General features: G+C 40.8%; 2 protein-coding genes across 14 annotated transcripts in view; one reads left to right on the top strand and one right to left on the bottom strand.

The window, feature by feature from the left end:
- Positions 1 to 4,549: 4,549 nt before the first annotated feature.
- On the bottom strand, positions 4,550 to 16,729 carry HNRNPK (heterogeneous nuclear ribonucleoprotein K). 10 transcript variants are annotated; one of them, XM_025423198.2, is made up of 17 exons: positions 16,579 to 16,729; positions 14,528 to 14,604; positions 14,335 to 14,419; positions 13,845 to 13,942; positions 13,161 to 13,217; positions 11,668 to 11,711; positions 10,716 to 10,788; positions 10,119 to 10,190; positions 9,506 to 9,619; positions 9,033 to 9,161; positions 8,169 to 8,476; positions 7,981 to 8,035; positions 7,635 to 7,718; positions 7,357 to 7,372; positions 7,197 to 7,279; positions 6,635 to 6,804; positions 4,550 to 5,916 (listed from the first exon to the last, which is right to left on the bottom strand). In XM_025423198.2, the coding sequence occupies exons 3-17, from the start codon at positions 14,390 to 14,392 to the stop codon at positions 5,883 to 5,885; spliced, it is 1,395 nt and encodes a 464-aa protein (XP_025278983.1). In that variant the 5' UTR covers positions 14,393 to 14,419; positions 14,528 to 14,604; positions 16,579 to 16,729; the 3' UTR covers positions 4,550 to 5,882. The 10 variants fall into 10 exon arrangements, with proteins under 10 accessions (XP_025278983.1, XP_048972179.1, XP_048972181.1 ...); XM_049116222.1 differs by having other exon boundaries at positions 4,550 to 5,856; XM_049116224.1 differs by having other exon boundaries at positions 7,197 to 7,264.
- The window catches only part of RMI1 (RecQ mediated genome instability 1), an 18,717-nt gene continuing 14,328 nt past the window's right edge, over positions 15,922 to 20,310 (top strand). For 2 of the 4 annotated variants that reach the window (XM_035700323.2, XM_025423190.3), the window contains exon 1: positions 16,762 to 16,946. Coding sequence is in view for 1 of the 4 variants with exons in the window: in XM_025423191.3 (XP_025278976.2) it covers positions 15,953 to 16,073 (121 nt within the window). In the remaining 3 variants the exon portion in view is untranslated. Of the gene's footprint in view, positions 16,074 to 16,761; positions 16,947 to 17,255; positions 17,424 to 20,310 lie in introns of those variants that run through there. The other 2 variants (XM_025423191.3, XM_025423192.3) reach the window with 2 other exon arrangements.

The raw sequence follows: 20,310 nt of genomic DNA, 5'->3' as shown, positions 1-20,310 counted from the left end.
GATTCAAATTCCCAGGACAAATTCCCGGGTTGGGCAAGCCAAGGGCAGATGCCTACTCTCTTGGTGTGATAAGGACTTTTCAAGGACCGGGATTTCTATCTTGTCAAGTCTACATACAGCTGCGAGAGAAAACTCCAAAGCAAAGCCCAGTACTATTACAAAGGGCAAAGTGAAAGCTGCATTAACAAAAAGGTCCATTATAATTCACCCCTATTACTATTTTGTTCATATACATATACTTTAAAAAAATACTGCCTGACAGAATGCAGTTATTCTCCATAAAATGAAAAATTCTCACCCCTTCCTCAGGAGATAACTTTATGTCTCATTACTTACTGCATCAAAATCTAAGTCAGGGATGTCTGGATGATGTAGATTTCTGCTCTAGCTGCAGCTCAATTGTCTTAGGTCTTGTCCCTAAAAGCAGAGCCCTAGCCAGGGATTCTTGTTCAAGTAATCCACTAGAGGAATGCTCTCAGGTGAAAGGAAGCCAGGGAAGCAGGACAGGCAGGCAGTGAATCAAGCCATGATTTTGTCACAACTGGAGATGTGTCAGATGGATCCCAGAATTCTGGAATCCGAACTGTACACAGAATTGGTGACAATTTGAAACACAGGTATGAATAAATAATCTACATAAAGAGCCACCTGATCTACCAAGTGAAGGCCCCAACCCAACTGGGGCCACCTCCACTTAGAACTTATGATTTGATTATATATATCTCACCTTTCTTGCTTTTATGGGGACTTCCAGAGCTCTCAAATACCCATATGCTCCTTCTCATATGCTCCCATTCTCAGAGATGGCAGAAAAAAACACATAAATATGCCAAGTTAAATGCAAGTTTGTCTTTTCCAGTTTTAAATGGTCTAATATTAGGGAAATAATTATTGTTAAAGGTCAGACCCCCTATAAGGGCTGTTTTTTCTAAATGGTCTTTCACTACCACCTTTCCAAGACCAGGGAGGTTACTGCACTGCAGGGCTATCTACCTTACAGCCTCTGGCATGCAGTAACCTTCCCCTTCCCCATGGTGAGTCCAAGGCAAGCCCATTAGTACTCCTACTCAACTGGTGTCGTTTTTTCTTTTTTTTTTTTTTTTTTTTTAAGATTTTATTTATTCGTGACAGACACAGAGAGAGAGAGGTAGAGACACAGGCAGAGGGACAGGCTCCATGCAGGGAGTCCGACGTGGGACTCAATCGCCAGGTCTCCAGGATCATACCCTGGGCTGAAGGCGGCGCCAAACCACTAGGCCATCAGGGCTGCCCAACTGGTGTCGCTCTTATGCCGAATGGAATTCAAAGGAAATCCTGTGGAGTAAGCATGTGTGTGTGCCATGTGTAAAAACCTCAGGTCTCTGTACCAAAACACGATACAATTTCTGCCATGCTTTACTAGACCATGTGGTCATAGGGATACTTTGCACAGGGTTCCAAATAGAAGTGAGGCTTAAGCCTTCTCTGCTTTTAGCTTCCTGTTTAATCTACCCGGAGTCCCTGCTCTCACTAATCCTGTACTTGTCCAGCCTCAAGATCCCTAGGGAGGTCTCTTGAGGGACCTCACTGGTACCTGCTCTTCTCCGCTGTTCCTAATCTCTTTACTATCAAGATAACTTCTCCCCCTTTTGCTCTGATAAGCCAGCTGTCTTTATGTACCAACCCCCCTGCAATGCTGTGTCTGCTGACACACCATTTATTTCTCTCACAAGTGTGGGGGTTACAGGTCTGAGTTTAGGGAAGCAGGGGGAGAGGCACTGAGTGGGAGGACAGGTTCTGGACATATGAAGTCGCTAGGAAGGCTAAGGTTTGAGGTCACAGGATGGCTGGTGTATCCGTTAACCACAACCCTGTTGCTAGTGTCTGCTGCTCAGCTGACAACAGAACACAAGCCTATAAAAATTTACATCTTAGGGGATCCCTGGGTGGCTCAGCAGTTTGGCGCCTGCCTTTGGCCCAGGGCGTGATCCTGGAGACCCGGGATCCAGTCCCATGTCGGGGTCCTGGCATGGAGCCTGCTTCTCCCTCCTCCTGTGTCTCTGCCTCTTTCTCTATGTCTATCACAAATAAAAAATTTGCATCTTAGATTTCCAATATCCTCAACTCAGATCAGCTCCCCATTTTAAATATTGACAAATGTAAAATACTTCATTTTCTACTATTCCTTTTCCCCCTCAGGTCAGATTTCTTCCCTGACCATATGTGTTGAGGCTTGGTTTGGGCAAATGATGGCTACCTGTCTAGACCAGCTGTCTTTTTAAAAAATTTTCTGAGGAGCACCGGACTGAGAATTTTGGGTCAACAGGCAGTAATTCTCCTAGTTTACAATGTTTCAAACAGGCTTGTGGATGCGTATACATATATGTACACACAATTGGTTTCTGCTTTTCTAAACACCTCTCACAACACTGGTTTTATTGTTACTGGATTGTTTCTCCACATGAACTATTCCTAACCACTGTATCTTTAGGGCCTATCACTGTACCTGTATACCTGGGCACCGAAGAATGCCTGAGTTAAAGAAAACGTAGGGTAACATACTTGTATATCTTACTACACATTCCCATATTTTATATTAGTCATTAATTCAAGCTTGGGAGCCTTGGTAGATCCGTTGGTTGAGCACGCACCCCTTGATTTCAGCTCAGGTCAGGACCTTGGGGTTGGGAGATCAAGCCCTGTGTGGGGCTCCTCACTCAGTGCAGCCTGCTTGTCCTACCCCTGCTCCTCTCCCCACCCTGGCTCATGCATGCTCTCAAGTAAATAAAATCTTAAAAAAACGAACATGAGTTTGTTAAATATGCAGATTCCTGGTACCTCCTTCTACAGATTGTGATTTCAGTGAAACTGAGATGTGGTCCGGATATTTTCATGTTTAACCAGCACCACTGATTTTAAAGGTGGTCCTAGAAATAGTTTGAGAAACACTGATAAAGCTTTCCTTAAGTTCGGTGGCTCCACGAAGTAACAGTCCATTTCACCTCAAGCCTGCCAGCAATGGGCAAATCTTGGTAGTAAGTGGGAGACACAAAGTATACTTATGATATACATTTAGCCACAATCCAATCCTTTTCCGAAAAATTGATGGTATTAAACACAAAACCTCCAAACTTTATAAACATCTTCATTGGCCAAAAGAGAAAATGTAATGATTCTTTATCCAGTAGCAATCTTAAGCAAATCACCTTTGTTTTTAGAAAAGTCCATTTTAAGTACTAACACTGTGAAAAAAACAAGATTGAGAAAAATTACTGTATTCATTTTCTTGTCTCTATGTATTCCAGAAGAATCAGTGATCAGATTTAAGAGTAAACTACTAGATTATTCGAAGAAATTACTTTAAGTTTCATTTTTTAAAGATTTGAGAGCAAGCACAAGTGAGCACGGATGGAGAATCTGAAAGCAGCTTATGTGGAGTATGGAGCTTGACATGGTGTTCTTCTCATGACCCTGAGATCATAACCTGAGCCAAAACCCAGAGTTGGAGAATGCTTAATAAGCTAAGCCAAATCAGGTGCCCCTAGTCTCATTTAAAAGGCAAACTTAAAATGTGAATTGGTTTTTAAAATCATTCCTAAAAAAATTGGTGCAACCTGGTTTCCGACATGTCTGTTGACATTTTGGTAGTAACTTTATAAGCTCAAAATATTTTAGAAACTGCATTTAAATTTTTGAAGCTTCTATAGATCAAAATATGTACTAATTTCTTATAAAATTGGTTCAACGTTCCATTTTTTGGGTTCCATTTTAATTTAGTGAATTACTTTTCAGTACCAGATAGTCTCCAATCTTTTTTAATTTTTGGTAGTTTATGCTCAAGGTCTGAATTTGTTAGAGAAGGCAAAAATGAAAACCCTTCCAGTTAATAATCCATGTACTTAGAGGACTAACTTTTGAGTATCAATGACTTGAAAATCAGCCAATGCTCTCTACCAATTACAATAATGGTTCAACTAAAACATTACTTTTCTCTAGGAGACTCATTTCAACAGAATAGGCTATCCTACCCTAAAACCACCCCAACTCACCCATACAAAATACCCAAGGGGTGTGTGTGTGTGCTTAAGTAACATTCATGGGGCGAGGAGAATGTCATTCTCCTTTTGGGAAATTATACTAGTAGCATTCAGTTTAAAGTGCTGTTGTGACACATTTATTTCACTTATCAAGAAAACACTCAATTCCTCTCTCTAAACTTTCACTGAAATTCTGCCTTTAGAGGTTTGCATGCATATGCTACTTATATATATTCCAGGAAAACTACCTACACTTCATCTTCAAGTCCTTTCTCCTAAACTTAAAAGAACCGTACTGTACAGTTGTTGCATTTATCTGTCATTCTTTTCAAAGATTAAAATAGACTAGAGCTATCTTAAAAATTAAGAAACCCAAAATTTCTCAGATGTGAGAACATTACTTATTAAAAAATTGGATAATGACGCTGTGTTCATCATGCTAAACTCCTTACTTTAACAATTGGGATTTTATATTTACCACCCTTACCAGATTTCACTTATAAATTCTAGAAACACACTTCACACGAAAAAAATACAACTTAAGATTACTGTATTTCCTTACAAGAGGAACGTTTGAACAAATTTTACAGGTAGTCAATCAACCCTTGTTCAAATTGGGCACACATCAAATCTAGCATTATGGGAGTTTTATTTATTTGGAAGTGAACTTTTAACTATCCATACAAATGCCAAAATACTACACAAAACATCCACAGGAACTTTTTTTCATCGTTTTTTTGAATTTTTCACAAACATTTCCTACATAATCCAACATACAACAGAGAAATGGTACATCTTTTTCCTTCAATTTGCATACAATGGAAAAACAAGAATATATATATATTTTACAAAGTTTAACTAAGACGCTAGCAGGCTGACAGTTTGTCTATAAGTGAGAAATTATCTAATAAAAAATAATAAGGATTTATTTAGCATCAGTCACTTCCATAACCAAGTATTATTCTGATTAATAAAACTTACTGCCATTAGACTTGTGGCATATACTTATACTATTACTCAATTTGTAGTATTGCTCCCCACCCTTGGTTCTCCTTCACAATTACTAACATAGAAAACTGTTGCAGAGTAGGGGCAAGCATTTGCAAACAAAAAAAAAATCCCCAGCTTATTATAAGCGTAGATGTGTATGACGGAATTTCTTCCCAAACAATGGACTTTCAAATCATTAATAAATCACCAGAATGGAATTTGCCAAGATATTATGCCTATGTCCAAGAAGAGATGCATTTATTTATATCCAACAGAGGAGCTGAAAATCAAACTTAGTGTTTAGTTTGGGGTGGGTTGGGGAATCCAGCCATTTGAAAAATGACTGCCTTAAAAAAAATGACCACCAAAAATAGGTTCACTAAATTTATTTTAAAAATCATAAAACGTTTCTTACAAAAGAGCATTACATTCTGCACACTGCTCTGAATAGATGCCAGGGACATATGGACTATTGTTACTTTTCCTCCCTGTCCCACCCCCCCCAAAATGTTACAGTGACCACAAAGCAAAGTGTTCACAATAATTACATGGGGGGAATTTTTCTTTTAAACCACCAACAATGAACAAAAATTAAAATTCACTCACTCTGCTGCTGTTTCAAAATTTCAATGTTAGTTTTTGCACGCCCTTCCCCCCCCCACCCTGTTTGTAAGGAACTAAAACATTACATCTGGTGAACAGCAAAGATTTCACTACACCTCAAATGCAGAACACCTATGAAGCAGAGGAATGTTGGCTTTTTAAACAGAAGCAGATAAAAAAAAAAAGATGCAGGACTCCTTCAGTTCTTCACTAGTCTTAGAAAAACTTTCCAGAATACTGCTTCACACTATAAAAAAGAAAAAATATCTTGCATTAGAATCCTTCAACATCTGCATACTGCTTCACACTATAAAAGAAAAGAAAAAAAAGTACGAATTAGAATTTTTGTTCGTAACATCTTAATCAACATTAAGACAATTTCAATGCTAAATTAAAATGATAAATATGTCCATTACAATTAGAAATAAGAATTAAAAACATTAGCAATTACAAAATTAGAGCAATGTAAACTTCAAGAAAAATGAGTAGTAAATCAGACATTAGTAGAGCAGAATTAGGAAAATGAAATTAAAAGTTGTTAATATTTGGTAGAAAAGACGAAGAAATGCCAGTAAGGTGTGAAATGCTGCATTTTACAGCACCAATCATTTGTCCTGTAGAGGCATGGCCTGTGCCATATGGCAGACTGTGATTTGTTGTCGATTTAGTTATCTAAAAACAACAAAATCACTAGTCTTCCACACAGAACTAGACCAACATCCACTGAATCTTCTATATTTTCTACAGGCTCTGTATAATTTATAACAAGTGGTTTTGGCAGCAGTTTTCACCAGAGAAATGAGAAGTTTGCTTGGTTAAGGCTTCTTCCAGCAAGATTAGTATTGAATGTCTTCGTTTTTAGTAAGAAAGCAGAAGAAAATTAAAGCAAAGCTATTAGAATGTTTAGAAGTTAGGTCCCCAAAAGGTTGAGACACCATGGCTTCTAAAAGAAAAACCAATTGAGAAGAAAAGCTTTTTAAAGTTTTAGTATGGGTATGTTAACATAAAGCTAAACTCAAACTGACCTGTTCTGCAGCAAATACTGTGCATTCTGTATCTGGTCCTGTGTTCCTGTAATGGTAATGATCCGATCTTCAGACCCTTCTAGAGGTTCATCAATTTTGATCGAAGCTCCTGACTCATGACGGATTTGCTTAATCCGCTGACCACCTTTGCCAATAATAGATCCAGCCAACTGAAAAGATTTTAAAAACAAGTCTTTATGACATACTTTAAAAATAACTATTACTGGTATTTTCAATGAGTATCAGGAGTATTGACATTTCAATTCATTCTAGGATTACTTATTTAAAAAACCTCTCACCAGTCAAATTTTGAATTATAACGTATTTACAGTGCACATCAGCATTTCCTTTAACAAAAAAGGGGCTTCAGACCCTCTGCTTTTAAAAATAGTACAAGACTCAAACCAGAGAAAGATCTCACTGAAGTCCATAAACAAATTTAATCCTAGGATACAATAGCTTTATTAAAACCTTTTATTAAAAACCAAGAAATGTAAAGAAGAGGATTTATTAAATGTTCCTTGTAACATTACAAGAACATAAAAATTGAACGAATACTTACATCTTTGGGAATAGTTACTTGTGTAGTAATAATAGGTCCACCAAGATCACCATATGAGCCACGACCCCCTGCATAGGAATAATCTGATTTAAATAATGAGCATGAAGTTCATTTAGAAAGCATGAAATAATGTTTTGATTTTATAAAGGAAAAGACTTACCATATCCGGAGCCACCCTAAAAATGGAAAGAAAAAATAAAAAATTACTTTGCCTTCAAAACTATTCTTCAGGTTAATATTCCCAAAATCTTAGTTTAGGAAACTAAAGTCCTCCCATATTCTCCCTAGTATGTTTCAGAAGACAATCCTTGGGGAAGGAAACCCTTCAGGTACATAGCATAGAAACAAAACGTTGTAGGAGGGGAACTAAAACATGGACAAGTAGGCAAGCATTTAAAATTATTACTGATATGAATACAAACACCCATGATACTCAACCTGTGGTTCATAAGCCATCTGCCATTCTGATGGGCTCCATGTATCTATTGCAGAGTCCCAAGTTTCATCAGCACTGAAACCAACCTGTGTCAGAGACAGAACTATTAACATAATCTATACTGTGTTTCAGCTACAGAGCTACCACTTTCATATGCCCAACTTCTATTTCACATCACTAAACATGTATTGTTGGCAACAAATCACATATTCTCACAAACAAAAATGGCTCAATAAAGTCTTAATGTTCCAATAAACAACTGAAATGATTAAACTAGTCATTAATCATCTTCAACAAGATGTCAACTACATGATTTAAAAAACAAAACAAAAAAGAGTTCTTACTTACCATGCCATCGTAGCGGTCTCCAGGTCTTCCTCTTCTGTCATAGGCCATGAGATCCCTGGAAACACATAGGAATTGTTGTAATCTCAGCTTATTTACATGTCACACATACCAAACAAACATCTACCATATCTACCCATAAAGTGAAAAGTCTTATAGATTAAGAATGTGTGGATGGAGAAGAAACTTACCCTCCTCTAGGTGGTGGTGGAGGAGGAAGAGGAAGATTCCGAGCTCTACTACCACCCCGGCCACCTCTTCCAGGAGGTGGAGGAGGAGGTCCTCGGCGAGGGCTCATATCGTCATAATCTCTTCTGGATGGAGGCATAGGACGCCCACCCCGACCAGGAGGCATTCTGTCAAAACCACCTCTCCCCCGCATGGGAAATCCCACAGGGCGTCCACGGCGGTCATCAAACATCATTGTAAAGCCACCATAATCGTAGGTTTCATCATAAAAATTGGGATCATAAGGCTGTGCACGTCCTTTGATGGGAGACTAAAACAAAAATATAGCAATGTTACAGATCGAAGGAAAAGAGCCTTGTTTCATATCAACAAGCTGAACATTTCAAATCCTTTATTTTTCCTGAGAGGTATTGGTGGCAGGGAAAGGAATCTAGGCAAAAGTTAATAGTAGGAAGGAAAGGATTTTTAAAAAAGCAGTATTTTTGGTGTGTTTTAGCTGCCTGCTTTTCTCACTCCATCTCAAGAGACTACAACCCCATTCACACATTCCAAAAAGGGGTCTGTAAAGAACAAAGTAACCATCTCAAAGGCTGAGGGGACCAACATGTTATCTAAGCCTGTAATTCACACTAAAGCATATCAGTCTGGAAGCTGTGCAATGTAGTACTATAGAGAATTATAGAAGCTTCATTTGAAGGACCAAAGGTATTAAAAATTCTCACCAATGATCAAAAGACCCTCTCTCAAAGAATTTTTAAATGAGTAAGGACAAATAACTATTTGCCTCAACATTGCATAAACAGCTTAGAATAAAATAAAACATTAGTTACATGAAATTAAATGTAAAAAAAGTATTCCGAAGATACCTCTGATATAAGATCAAGGATGATCTTGATGCACTCTACCACCCTATCAGGTTTTCCTCCAATAAGAACAACTCTGTCAGTGGAATGAGGACAGCATTCCTGGAAAAGCTTGATTGTTGTCTGTGTGTTCTAAGTTTACAAAAAAACAAGAAATATTAGTTAATCAGAAGAAAAAAAAGATTTCCTGGGTTCAGATAAATTTACCTTCACAATCAGGACCCCTCCCCCCCCCAATATAAAAACCCTGTTAGTAACTCTAGGACTTTGCCATGGTATTGGCAGAAGAACTTGCCCCAGCATGTCCAGGCCTTTGTTATACTTTAAAAGCAAATTAGATAAAAACAGAAGTAATGGGGAATTTTGAGGAAACTCCAAAGGGGGGGGCGGGGGGGACGAGAAGCCTACTGACCCAGCTCTATACAGAGTACTATTCTTTAGTACGGCAGGAAAAGAAAATAAAACACTGCTTTTACCTCTCGAAGTTCTTTGATTTTAGCACCTTTGACCCCAATAATTCCTCCTGCCAGACTCTGATGAATCAACAGTCTCAACTCGCAGTCAAAGTCACTTCCTTTATAGTGTTGGTACTGCAGAGGGAGAGTTATAAAATTTTAGTCCCGAATTAAGGAATACTCAAAAATACACACTTATCTGCTATAAGCATGACAATATACTGTTGCAGTGAGCAACCTGAATTTATATTTCAATAACTTTACCAGTTATGTGCTTATTATCCTCAATAGCCAGGCCCAAAAAGGACATTCTGCACCACCTTAAAAAACTATTTTATTTTCAGGTCCTGCAACACCATACCCACACTGCAGCCATTTAGCATGTCGCTGTTACCACAAAATTATTATCAACATTCAAATAACACCATAATAAAAATGACTGCAAAGCACTTTGCAAATGTAGTTAATTCCCACTGCAGCATGGAGCAGGGTCAACAGTGAGTTGTAAGACCATTCATTTATCATGTTTTTAAGCCTTTTTCTAGAGATGGGAAAGTACACTATGTTAAAAATAAAATTGATCCTATGGGCCAGGCTCCATACTTCAGTGGGGTTCAATGGCACTATGACATACATTTAAGCATTCCACAGCATCAGATTCGAGCGGGAGCTGGCTGGTTGCAGTGGGTGATGGCAACTGCAGGCCCTGAAAGTAGAAAAATAAGAGTAATAGGTTAAGTGTCTAGTGTGATCAGGCTATTGTCGCATATATTGGTAAAGCTACTACAACACATTTCGTATCTATACCATTACATGAGAAATTGCTTTATCTACTCTTAAAAATCAACATGTAATTTTTCTATACATCCAGCAAATACTGTAATAGAATTAAAATCCGTAACTAGATCAAACACAGTCCTTTCCGACAGTCCACAATCAGTATTTTAATTTAAAAAACATATCTGTAACTACAGCCCATTAAATACATACTACACTCATGTGCAAGACACAAGTAGTTTATATTTACTCTGGAGTGGCCAGACTACATTAAAAAAATTTTTGAGATCACATTTTAAAACAAGCTATAGAATAGTAATCCTGCACATTATATAAAACACTGCTGCTACAAACTGTTACAGCCACTGACTCTCCACCTCCCCCCATTAAGCCCCAATAAAACATTTAAAAAGCCCCCAATTGCCAAATACATTAAAAAAAATATAGCACCTACCTCTTCCAAGGTAGGGATGATTTTCTTCAGAATTTCTCCAATTGTCTCAATATCAGCACTGATACTCAATATGCTGTCAAACATCACAAATACCAGATAGTACAAAAAAGGTGAAAAAGAAAAATGAGTTTTGTGTTCATCACCAGTAGTCATACAAACTTTTACAGAGAAGTAACATACAATTATTTAATCTCCCCATTTAAAGTAGCCTATTTATAGATTTTTCACATGCATTTTGTTTTATGCCCAATACAGACATGATAACAATATTAGGAGACTTGCAGAGAGACAGAGAGAATGGGCTCTTGGAAGGGCTCAGATTAAGTGGGCAATAAATTGACCAGAACTGAAGCAGAGTCGAATATTTATGTTCCCCGCCACCACTAAGTTAATTAAGGATACCCTCGCTGTTAACATTGGTAAAACTGGCACACCTTCTCTTAGGCAAAAGTGGGGGAATATGCAAGTGGTGAACATTATATTTGGAGTAAGGTTATGGATACCAGTTAGAAATTAGATCACTAATGGGCTCTGCAAGAAAACAAATACAAATGCGAGACAAAACAAAGACAACACAAATGAGAAGTGAAGGAAAGTGAACCAGAGTTAGCATTTCATCAGAAAAAATTATGAACAGGCAATGTTGGGAAGCAAGGTGGGCCACAAAGACAGAGCGAGAGACTACTTTGGTAACAATTTGATTTACAATGCAGCAAATATGCAACACTTGAAGCTGTGCTCCTTCCATCGAAATAAAATTAGTGGATCGTTTGGGTGGGCAACTCACGGTAAAAGTTCAGTGACAAAAAGACTTAATGGGGAAAATAAGACAGAAACTTGAAAAACAATACACCGTCTAAAGGGGATACTATTTAATTATATAAAAGGCAGGTAATAAAATACATTTCTCTCTTTCTAATCAGGCAGTGAGGCATAAACTGTTGGGACATACCGCTCGGGGCCACTGCTGTCTGGGACTGAAACACTGGCATTGTACTGCATTGGTCATTGGCGTTCGTGGATGTTGGCATTGGGCATGGGCATTCAATCAGAAGTTGTCAAGTATGGTACCCGTTTGGCAACGAGCACATTTTTGGGCATAGCCAACCAGGGTTTTCACATGGGCGTTCAGGGGCGGATGGGCCAACGTCATGGTGGGCAACGCAGGGGTAAGTCGATCCAGTACATGGGCAACGGAGATATATGGCCAAAAAAACAAGGAGAGGGAAAAGGGGGAAAAGCAATAAATTTTAATTTAATACAAACTATACTCATACTCTCAATTAATGAAACAAGCTTAAGTTGTTCTGAAGACTAACACAATAATGGACTTCTCTATATCTGACTGTGGCTTAACATTTAAGGACCTTAAATGATGGTACTATTTTTTTTTTTTTTTAAACAAACGATGTTTCAGTAGCAGGCTGGCTCATGAGGGTAGACACAAAACCTGTCATGACTCAGTTCACTGAAATTCTTGAGGAAATGGGGAAATTAATAACCCAGATAATTATATAGAACATCTGGATTAAGAGGAGAGAGGTTTATAAAAGACAAAACAAAAATTCCCACACCACCAAAAACCCTAACTCTTAAAAAAGACCAGTTTGGTTTCCTGGAGGTTTAAAACGCATTCCTAGATCCTAGCAGGCAAGTCAAAATTTAAACAAAATTTCAAGTTCAGTTTACAAGAGGAACATACAAAGATCTGCGACCAAGAGAGAAATGAAATACTATCAAATAAGTATTCAACACAAAGTTATTATTTGCCTCAACTTTAGCAAGGAAACATTAAAAGAGTGTGTACACTATGAGAAAAAATTTAGGAATTTTGGTGTAGCCAAGTCCTAGATAAATGCTCACTTCTGGTGATACCAACATTTAATGTGTCTAATCACAAGAGTCAACCCACTATATAATATGAAGACTCAAATCACTGGCATTGACAAATGGTTTCCCAATTATAAGAATAAGTTGTCTATTCTTTACCCATATTTAAATCATGCAACCTCAACATTAATATCTGTGCTCCATGTGCAAGCTGTTAAACAGATGGACGATTAAAAAAAGGAAATAAAAGTTTCTGAGTTTAATCAGCTACCTGCAATGGTTTTGATATACTATAATTGATTCACACATGGTAAATGGTGCAATTAAGGGTCTTTACACTGTTATTATTTCTAATTAAAATGTTATCTTGAAGTGAGGAATTTGGTGGAAAGTTATTAGAAAGTGAAGAGGTTTAATACAGACCCCCCCCCTTCCCAAACTCAATCTGGGCTTCGTTAAATCAGGAATGGCAAACCTTGAAATCATCTATGTAATCAATTATTACAAATGGCTTGAAACTAGACTATTAAATGATTTCTATGATGCAAATCTTTAAATTTCTACACACATAAACTGAAGCTGCTTGTGTAGTAGTTTAAACTCTTTAATACTTACGTCTGTACGGAGAGCCTTAATATTCTTGCCTCCTTTTCCAATCACTGCCCCAGCATTCTGGAGAAGATAAAAAAACAAAAAAGCTTACTTTTCCCTTTCCTTATGTTAATATGCCTTTCTATGCTCTTAACTGCAGCAAAGAACAAAAACCCTCTAACCTCCCTTTTTGGGCGACAGAACGGAAAATCTATTTGGAGGTAATCAAAATCAAAACCATCAGGTAAAAAAAAGAAAAAAAAAAAATCAAGAGTCTATGTGCTTTGGGGACCAAACCACCAAGACAGCTTTGGATTTTTCAGCATGCCAAAAATTACATGAAGCATAAAAGTTAAGCATTGATTAATTTTACAGTTTCCTTCTGACAAAAAAATAACTTAAACGTATTAGATACCCTCACACTGTTACCAACTATGTTTTCCCTACAATGCAATCAAGGTATAAACTTTAATCCATCAATGCCTTAAGCATCACCCTACTCTGACCCGTACGGACTCACTATATTAAGTGTTTTTAACTATTATCAAAATAACGTGGCCTACAAATCTGTTTGGAAAAGGACACACTAATCTTTATATTCTTCAAACTGTAAGGTTTACACTGATTCCCAGAGAGCCAAACCATAACTAATTTTAATTTCTACTTTAAGTAGAACCAACCTCAAATTTTTGAGAACAAAATTTATACCTTGCTCTGAAGCAAAATGCGTAGTTCAACCATCTCATCAGTGTTTCTAGATCTTTTAAAAGCTTGTTCCTCTTCCATATCTTCTGCAGGGCGTTTACCTACAAATTAGTTCAGATTTCAAAAAAGCACTAGTTATTATAAGAAAAAGCACCTTTATTTCAATTACATTTTAGTTTCAACCCATTGGTCAGAGAAAGCAGCTCGATTCTGTTTGGAGTTTTGCTAACTCAATCAAAGCACATTCCCTCCCAATAACACTTTCTAAACACAAAACAATGGGACAAAATACTTCAAAGGATTGATGGTTGTAAAATGCAAGTAAATAGTATTTTTATCGTCTGTAAAGGTTACAGCCATTAATGCATATGACACTCATGTCTACTTCATAAGTAAGAATCAAGAGATAGCTGAGTGGGATGTCAGACCAAACAGTTCTAAATAATGAAACAGAATGGAAAATACAGTAATTGTTAAAATTAAAATCTCTCACCAAATTCACCATTGGTTTCGGTGTTGGGGAAGGTTTCCTCTGGCTGTTCAGTTTCCATTTTCGTGTATCAAATGGACACACCAATCTGTTGAAAAATAAAGAGACTTGTACATTTGGTTTATTGCAAAGTAAGCTTTGTGTCTCACTGAATAATAATAAAAAAGGCAAAGAAATGACTGCTTCTAGAACGTACCAGGTATTATATATCCTTGCAGAGCAGAACTGAAGTGTTCTGGGCGGGACCAACTGACACCCTAGTGCTGCAGTAGCCTATAAAAACCAACATAAATCAGTTTTGCCTTTTGGTTATTACTGAATACTAGTTAACAGCGATTTGAATACAAACTAAACAGCTCTTCCTAAAACTGGGTCTTATACTCTCAAATGATTGCCTTAAGACAAACCAAAAACCACAGGACCCTATCTCATTCTTTGTAAAAAGAAAACCAAATTTTTAGCCACTGGACAGTCTCACCACGGCAACTAATTGTTTACACAATACAGAGAAGACGAAGTCTGGACGACGTAAACCCCAAAGCCTTCAATTTTGTCCCCAAAGGTGTACGTTTATAGATACAAAATCAGCTATGCTGGAATTTTAAATTGCGCGTGGCTTTGTTATCTTCCCATTGGTGACCTGAAAGGCCAGTCTCTGAAATCTCTAACTTACAAGTATGAAGGCAAATTCAAGCTAGTATATCCCACAGTCAGGTCAATGTACCGGAGAATTAAATCTTAAAACTTCATACAGGATCAGACCCCCCAACTGCTAGTATTACTCGATTATTCAAACAGCCGATAAAGCCCTAAAACGCTAATATTGTCACCGTAAGAATATCTTAAGTTAGGTTAAAAGTCTATAACCTGACAATCAGACCCTCTAGCGCGAGCGATTGGACCGCCGACAACCTTTCGCCAGCCCTCAAGGGCTAGTCTCTGGTAGGAAGGCGACAGCCTCAAGCTACATTTATGCCTCCCGATCTTCCATACCGTTTGTCGATAAACCTCTCTTCCAACGACTAACTGAAACGCTACCCTCACCGCCATCGTTTAACTAAATGTTCAGGCACGATGAAGATTTACATTAAGGAACTCCAAGGACAGCGGGCTCCATTCGTAAGGAAAACGTTGCCGCGGTTCACCGTTCAACTTTTAGTTACCACTCCTCAAACCGCAAAAAAAACGCTAAATGCGGGCGCGACCAGCCGAACGCGAACGTGCCCCGGCCCCGCCGCCGCGCAGTACCGGAGATCCGCCACAGCCCAGGAACAGGAGTTCAAAGAGCCGAAGGCGAGAGCAGAAGCGCCGCGAAGCTCTTCACCCGGACCCGACAGGAAATGGCGGCCCGCGTAATGGCGACTACGTGCTACTAGGCGGAGCCGAGCGCGGACCCCCTCCCCCACCCACCACGCGGTCCCGAGATCTCATCCCCCGCACCCTCCCCCCACAGCGGGAGAGACAAAGCAACGGAGGCAGCCTCCACCATTCCATCTCCCCCACTCCAGCTCCAAGCCCGGGCCGGGAGGGCCTAGTGCGCTGGGACCCACACAAAGAGAGCGGCGGCGTCCTCCACCGCCCTCGGGTCCCGCCCGCCGGCCACTTCGCCTTCCTACACAAGATGTCTAGTTCTGAAAACTACAAAACTACCGATCATCCTACAGACACATGCCTCACAAATCCTCGAAGCCTCTTAACCCCACAGCTCGGACTGCGGATATACGCTCAGGGAAATGGCGGAGGTGGGGGAGGGGAAACCGGGCAACGTTCCCTCTCAGAGAACCCGCCAACCATCAAGCAGCCCCCAAACGCCTCCCGCAAGCGGCAAACTTGGTCTCCGACCCTCGTCCCCGCGCGCCGTTCATCCAGCCCCGCTCCTCACCGCGCGAGGCCGCCGTCCCTGTGCCGCCGCGCCACCTCGCCGCCTCAGCCGGTCACAGCTAGACAGAGAGCGAGCGCAGGCCCCCGCCGCCTGCCCCCGCCTCCCCGCGCTCCCTACCCCGCCGCCGAGCCCAATTGGTTGCCCGGGGTTTAGCGGTGGCGCGAGGGCAAAGTGATTGGCCCAAGGCCGTGTCAATCAAAGCGCCGAAGGAGGCGACGCCACGCCTCGCGCCGGCGCCTCCCTTTAGGTTGTGAGGCCGCTACGGGCCCGAGGAAAGCCGGGCTTGAAAGAAGCCAACGCAGCCTTTAGGGAGGCCAAACCCATGCCTGAATCTATAATACCCTAGCGCCAAAAGTCCCAATTACCTATAGGCCGCAAAGAAGCGGGACGTAGGCGAGACGTCGAGGTTGCAGCAGCTGAGAAACAGAGGATAATGGCGTCCGCAGTGCTTTCGCCTGGAGCGCCCTCCTCCTTTCTCGTTCGCGCACTCACTAGTGGCAGAGGGGAGGGAGGAGGAAAGCCTCTCGCGAGAACTGAGGGCTATCTGGTTCACGCGCACTTGGGAGGGGGCTGAAGGAATTTTAGGTTTGGAGGAGGGGCGTGAGCGCGCGGGAAATCGGGCGGGAAGCGAGAGGGGGGAAAAAAAAGGCTTAGGGCGCGAGCCTGTTGGTTCCTGTTCTCAGTCGCGCGGCCCGGGGACCGCTGTTGCGCGAGAGGAAGGCGGGACGCCCAGGTCAGTGGTAGGCCCAGACGAATGCCCCGGTTTCCACAGTCCACACTTGCGGCTCCCTCCCGCCGCTCGGGCCGCTTTCCGCCTGGTGGTGAATGCGGCCCGCCCGCTGGGTAGCCCCGCTGTTTGTAACGGGTCGCAGCGCCTGGCAGGCGCGGCCCGGTCGCGGCGCAGCAGGCGGTGTGCGGCTCGCCGTCAGCCGTCCGCTCTGGCGGGATCCCGGAAGACGCGGGCCGGCCTCGCAGTCCCGGAGACTGGCCCCTTCGCCCCAGGCTCTGTGCCGGCGCTCCCCGGAGACCCCAGGCGCTTTCACGCGCGTCCGGGCGAGACCGTTCTTTTTCCCTCTGTTTCTTCTTAATCCCTTGCCCCGCCCCCATTTTTGTGAATGGGGCCTGTGAGGAGAGTATTTTGTGGTGTCGTCGCTGCAGCTTCTCTGTGAGGTGTTGCATTCTGTCTCCCCAAATGAATGCAAACGGCGCAGTAAGTGGTACACGTCCGAATCCTTCGCATCCGGCTGTTCATCCCTCCGTCTGAGGGAGTGTCGGGAGTCGGCTGTGAAGGAAACGGACCCACAATGTCGTAGCCTAGTCAAGAGCGTACTTGTGCGTTGGGTTACTTGTAAGGCCCCGTGCCCAGCTCGGAGAACTTCTTTTGTTAAGGGACTGGGAATTGGTGACGACTCTGGAAAGTGGCCTGGCCGCTGCCAGTGTCCCCAGCCTTCACCCACAACCCCACATACGTGTTGAAGCATAAAATGTTATAATTTACATGTGCAATTAAGCCCACCGTTAGGAGGATGCAGATATATACGTTTTGTAGTGTGAATTTGTGCTGACTCATCCTCTTGTAACCTTCCTTTTTTTTTTTTTTTTTAAGATTTTATTTATTTATTCATGAGAGACACAGAGAGAGGCAGAGACCTAGCCAGAGGGAGAAGCAGGCCCCCTGCGGGGAGCCCCAGGACCTGGGGGTCATGACCTGAGCCAAAGGCAGCCGCTCAACTGCTGAGCCACTCAGATGTCCCTCCCCATCCTATCATAACTTGATTTCCCTCTTGAATAATTCGCAAAGTGGCTGTGACCAGCATTGTTTTATTGTATAATTGTGTTCATCCATTATCTTTTACTTGCCTAATTAGGGAGAAACTCTTGTTTGGGGGAACTGTGGACTTCACGAAGCATGAACATTTACTGGCTTGGAGGATAGTTAAATAATGTTAGAGCACAGCATCTAGGATTGTGAAGTATATAGGTCCCTTTAAATGTGATGTGTTTTTGAATGCCCCACCTTCCCCCCATAAAGAGCCTGTCTATGAAAAGTCTTGTTGGGAGGTAATACTTAGTTCACAGTTTGGTTCTACCTTACATGGTGCAGGTCTTTTTTTTTTTTTTTTCTTTTCTTTTCTTAGAGGCAGACACACAGGCAGAGAGAGCTGCAGGTCTTTCTTAAATATTTGACTAAGAATTGATACCGGTTTGTAGGGGTTGTGAATTTTTGGATTATAGAGATTTAATCTGCCAGTCAGGATTTGCAATATTAAATTGCTGTTTGACACCTGGTACACGTCACTATCACTTATAAGGTACTGAACTGATGCTTTCTTTCAAGCTACTATTTCTGGTGTAGCCATCATTTTCTGCCTTGAGAAAGTGAAGAGAAGTAAGACAAAGTAAACAGCCCTATCAATGAACTTCCTCCTCCCAGTTTCACTGTCTTCTGACTGGGCCCTAACTGGTGAAAGCTGTTACTGACCTTTTTTTAGATGTCATTGCCAGATGGGTTTTTTTTTCCCTTCTTTTTCCACATGTTTCCTCGTTTTAATTCACTTTTTAGGTGTACTTTTTAAATAACAGTAAGGTCTGCCTTTTCACCATTTTTTTCATCCTCTGTTGTTTTCAACTAAACTACTGTATTGTACTTTTGTTCATTCAAGGATTGCCAACTTGATGGATGCATTCAGTGCCTCCTCTCTTGTATAATGAATTTTATGGTTATTTTGAACTCTCAGTGAATTTAGAGCTAGTATTTACTTTACTTTAGTTAAACCAACAATTGAGATTGTACACTAGGCAGCTGGATGATTTTTTTTTTTAAGATTTTATTTATTCATGAGAGACACAGAAAGAGGCAGAGACAAAGGCAGAGGGAGAAGCAGGCTCCATGTAGGAAGCCAGATGTGGGACTCCATCCCTTGGACTTCAGGAACATGCCCGAGCCAAAGTCAGGCGCTCAGCCACCCAGGGGTCCCCAGCTGAATGATTATTTGAAATATTGTAACTACCATTTCCTGAGTTCTTCACTATGTGTCTTAACCTTGTGCTGGCAGTTTAAAGCTTACAACAGTCCTACAAGTAAATTGTGGTTATCTTTGTCTCATGGATAAGAAAATTAAGACTGAGAAGAAACGTGTCTGAAGTCACATGGCAGATGTAGGATTCAAGCTGCTAAACCTAGTCTCTGTCTTTTCCTTAGGGTAGGTTATGGAGGATTCACAAACAGCGCCACCGATAACTTCTAATTTCAGTCACTGGGTACAACACGCCCCCCCCCCCCCCCCCCAATTTTCAGAGAATACCTTCTCAAAATTTTGAAGTTATTCCTAATGAGTTAAGACACACACTTTTATTTTTTAGATGAAGCTAGTGTAAACATGGAGTGGTGATGATTTCAGTATTTGTTAGTGCTTTTAAGTCTCAGCTATCTGTTTAATGCCATGTACAATGTCCAAAAGGATAGTACTTCTGCCTTTTGTTTAGTTTTTAAACAATTGGAATAGCTGAGGCCAATTGAAAATCTCCCCCCCCCCCTTTTTTTAATTTGAGAGAAAGCAGAGAGAGAGAGCAGGAGTTGAGGGAGATGGGCAAAGGGGGAAGCGGGCTTCCGTCTGAGTAAGGAGCCTGCTGCGGGGCTTAATCCCAGGACCCTAGTATCATGACCTGAGCCGAAGGCAGACACTTAACCGATTGAGCCACCCAGGTGAACTGAAAATTAACTTATAGATCCAATAGGTCTAAGTCTTTGTGGTGAATAATAGGTTTTACCTACTCTATTCTTTCCTGGTCAGTTCCTGCAGTGAAGAACTTAAATGTAGAGTATTGTGTTTAGTGTGTATAAAATCAGTTTTTTAGAAAACACTTTTTTTCATGATTCTAAAATTAATGGGGATTAAGATATATGTAATTTTGTATCTGGCTTTTTTTGTAACTAAATTATAAATGTATTTTCATATTCAATAGAGCTTTAGAAATTTTTTTTTAAAGACAATAACCGTTCATCTCACAGATCCAACATAGTGTAATTTTTACCCCCGTTGAACATTTTGATTGTTTCTGTTTTTTTCCATACTATACAGTGGTAAACACTCTGG

The sequence above is a fragment of the Canis lupus genome, chromosome 1 (assembly GCF_003254725.2).
Source record: "Canis lupus dingo isolate Sandy chromosome 1, ASM325472v2, whole genome shotgun sequence".
Lineage (NCBI taxonomy): Eukaryota > Metazoa > Chordata > Mammalia > Carnivora > Canidae > Canis > Canis lupus.
Note: the sequence above shows the minus strand (reverse complement) of the source record. Positions and strands in the feature narration are given on the sequence as shown.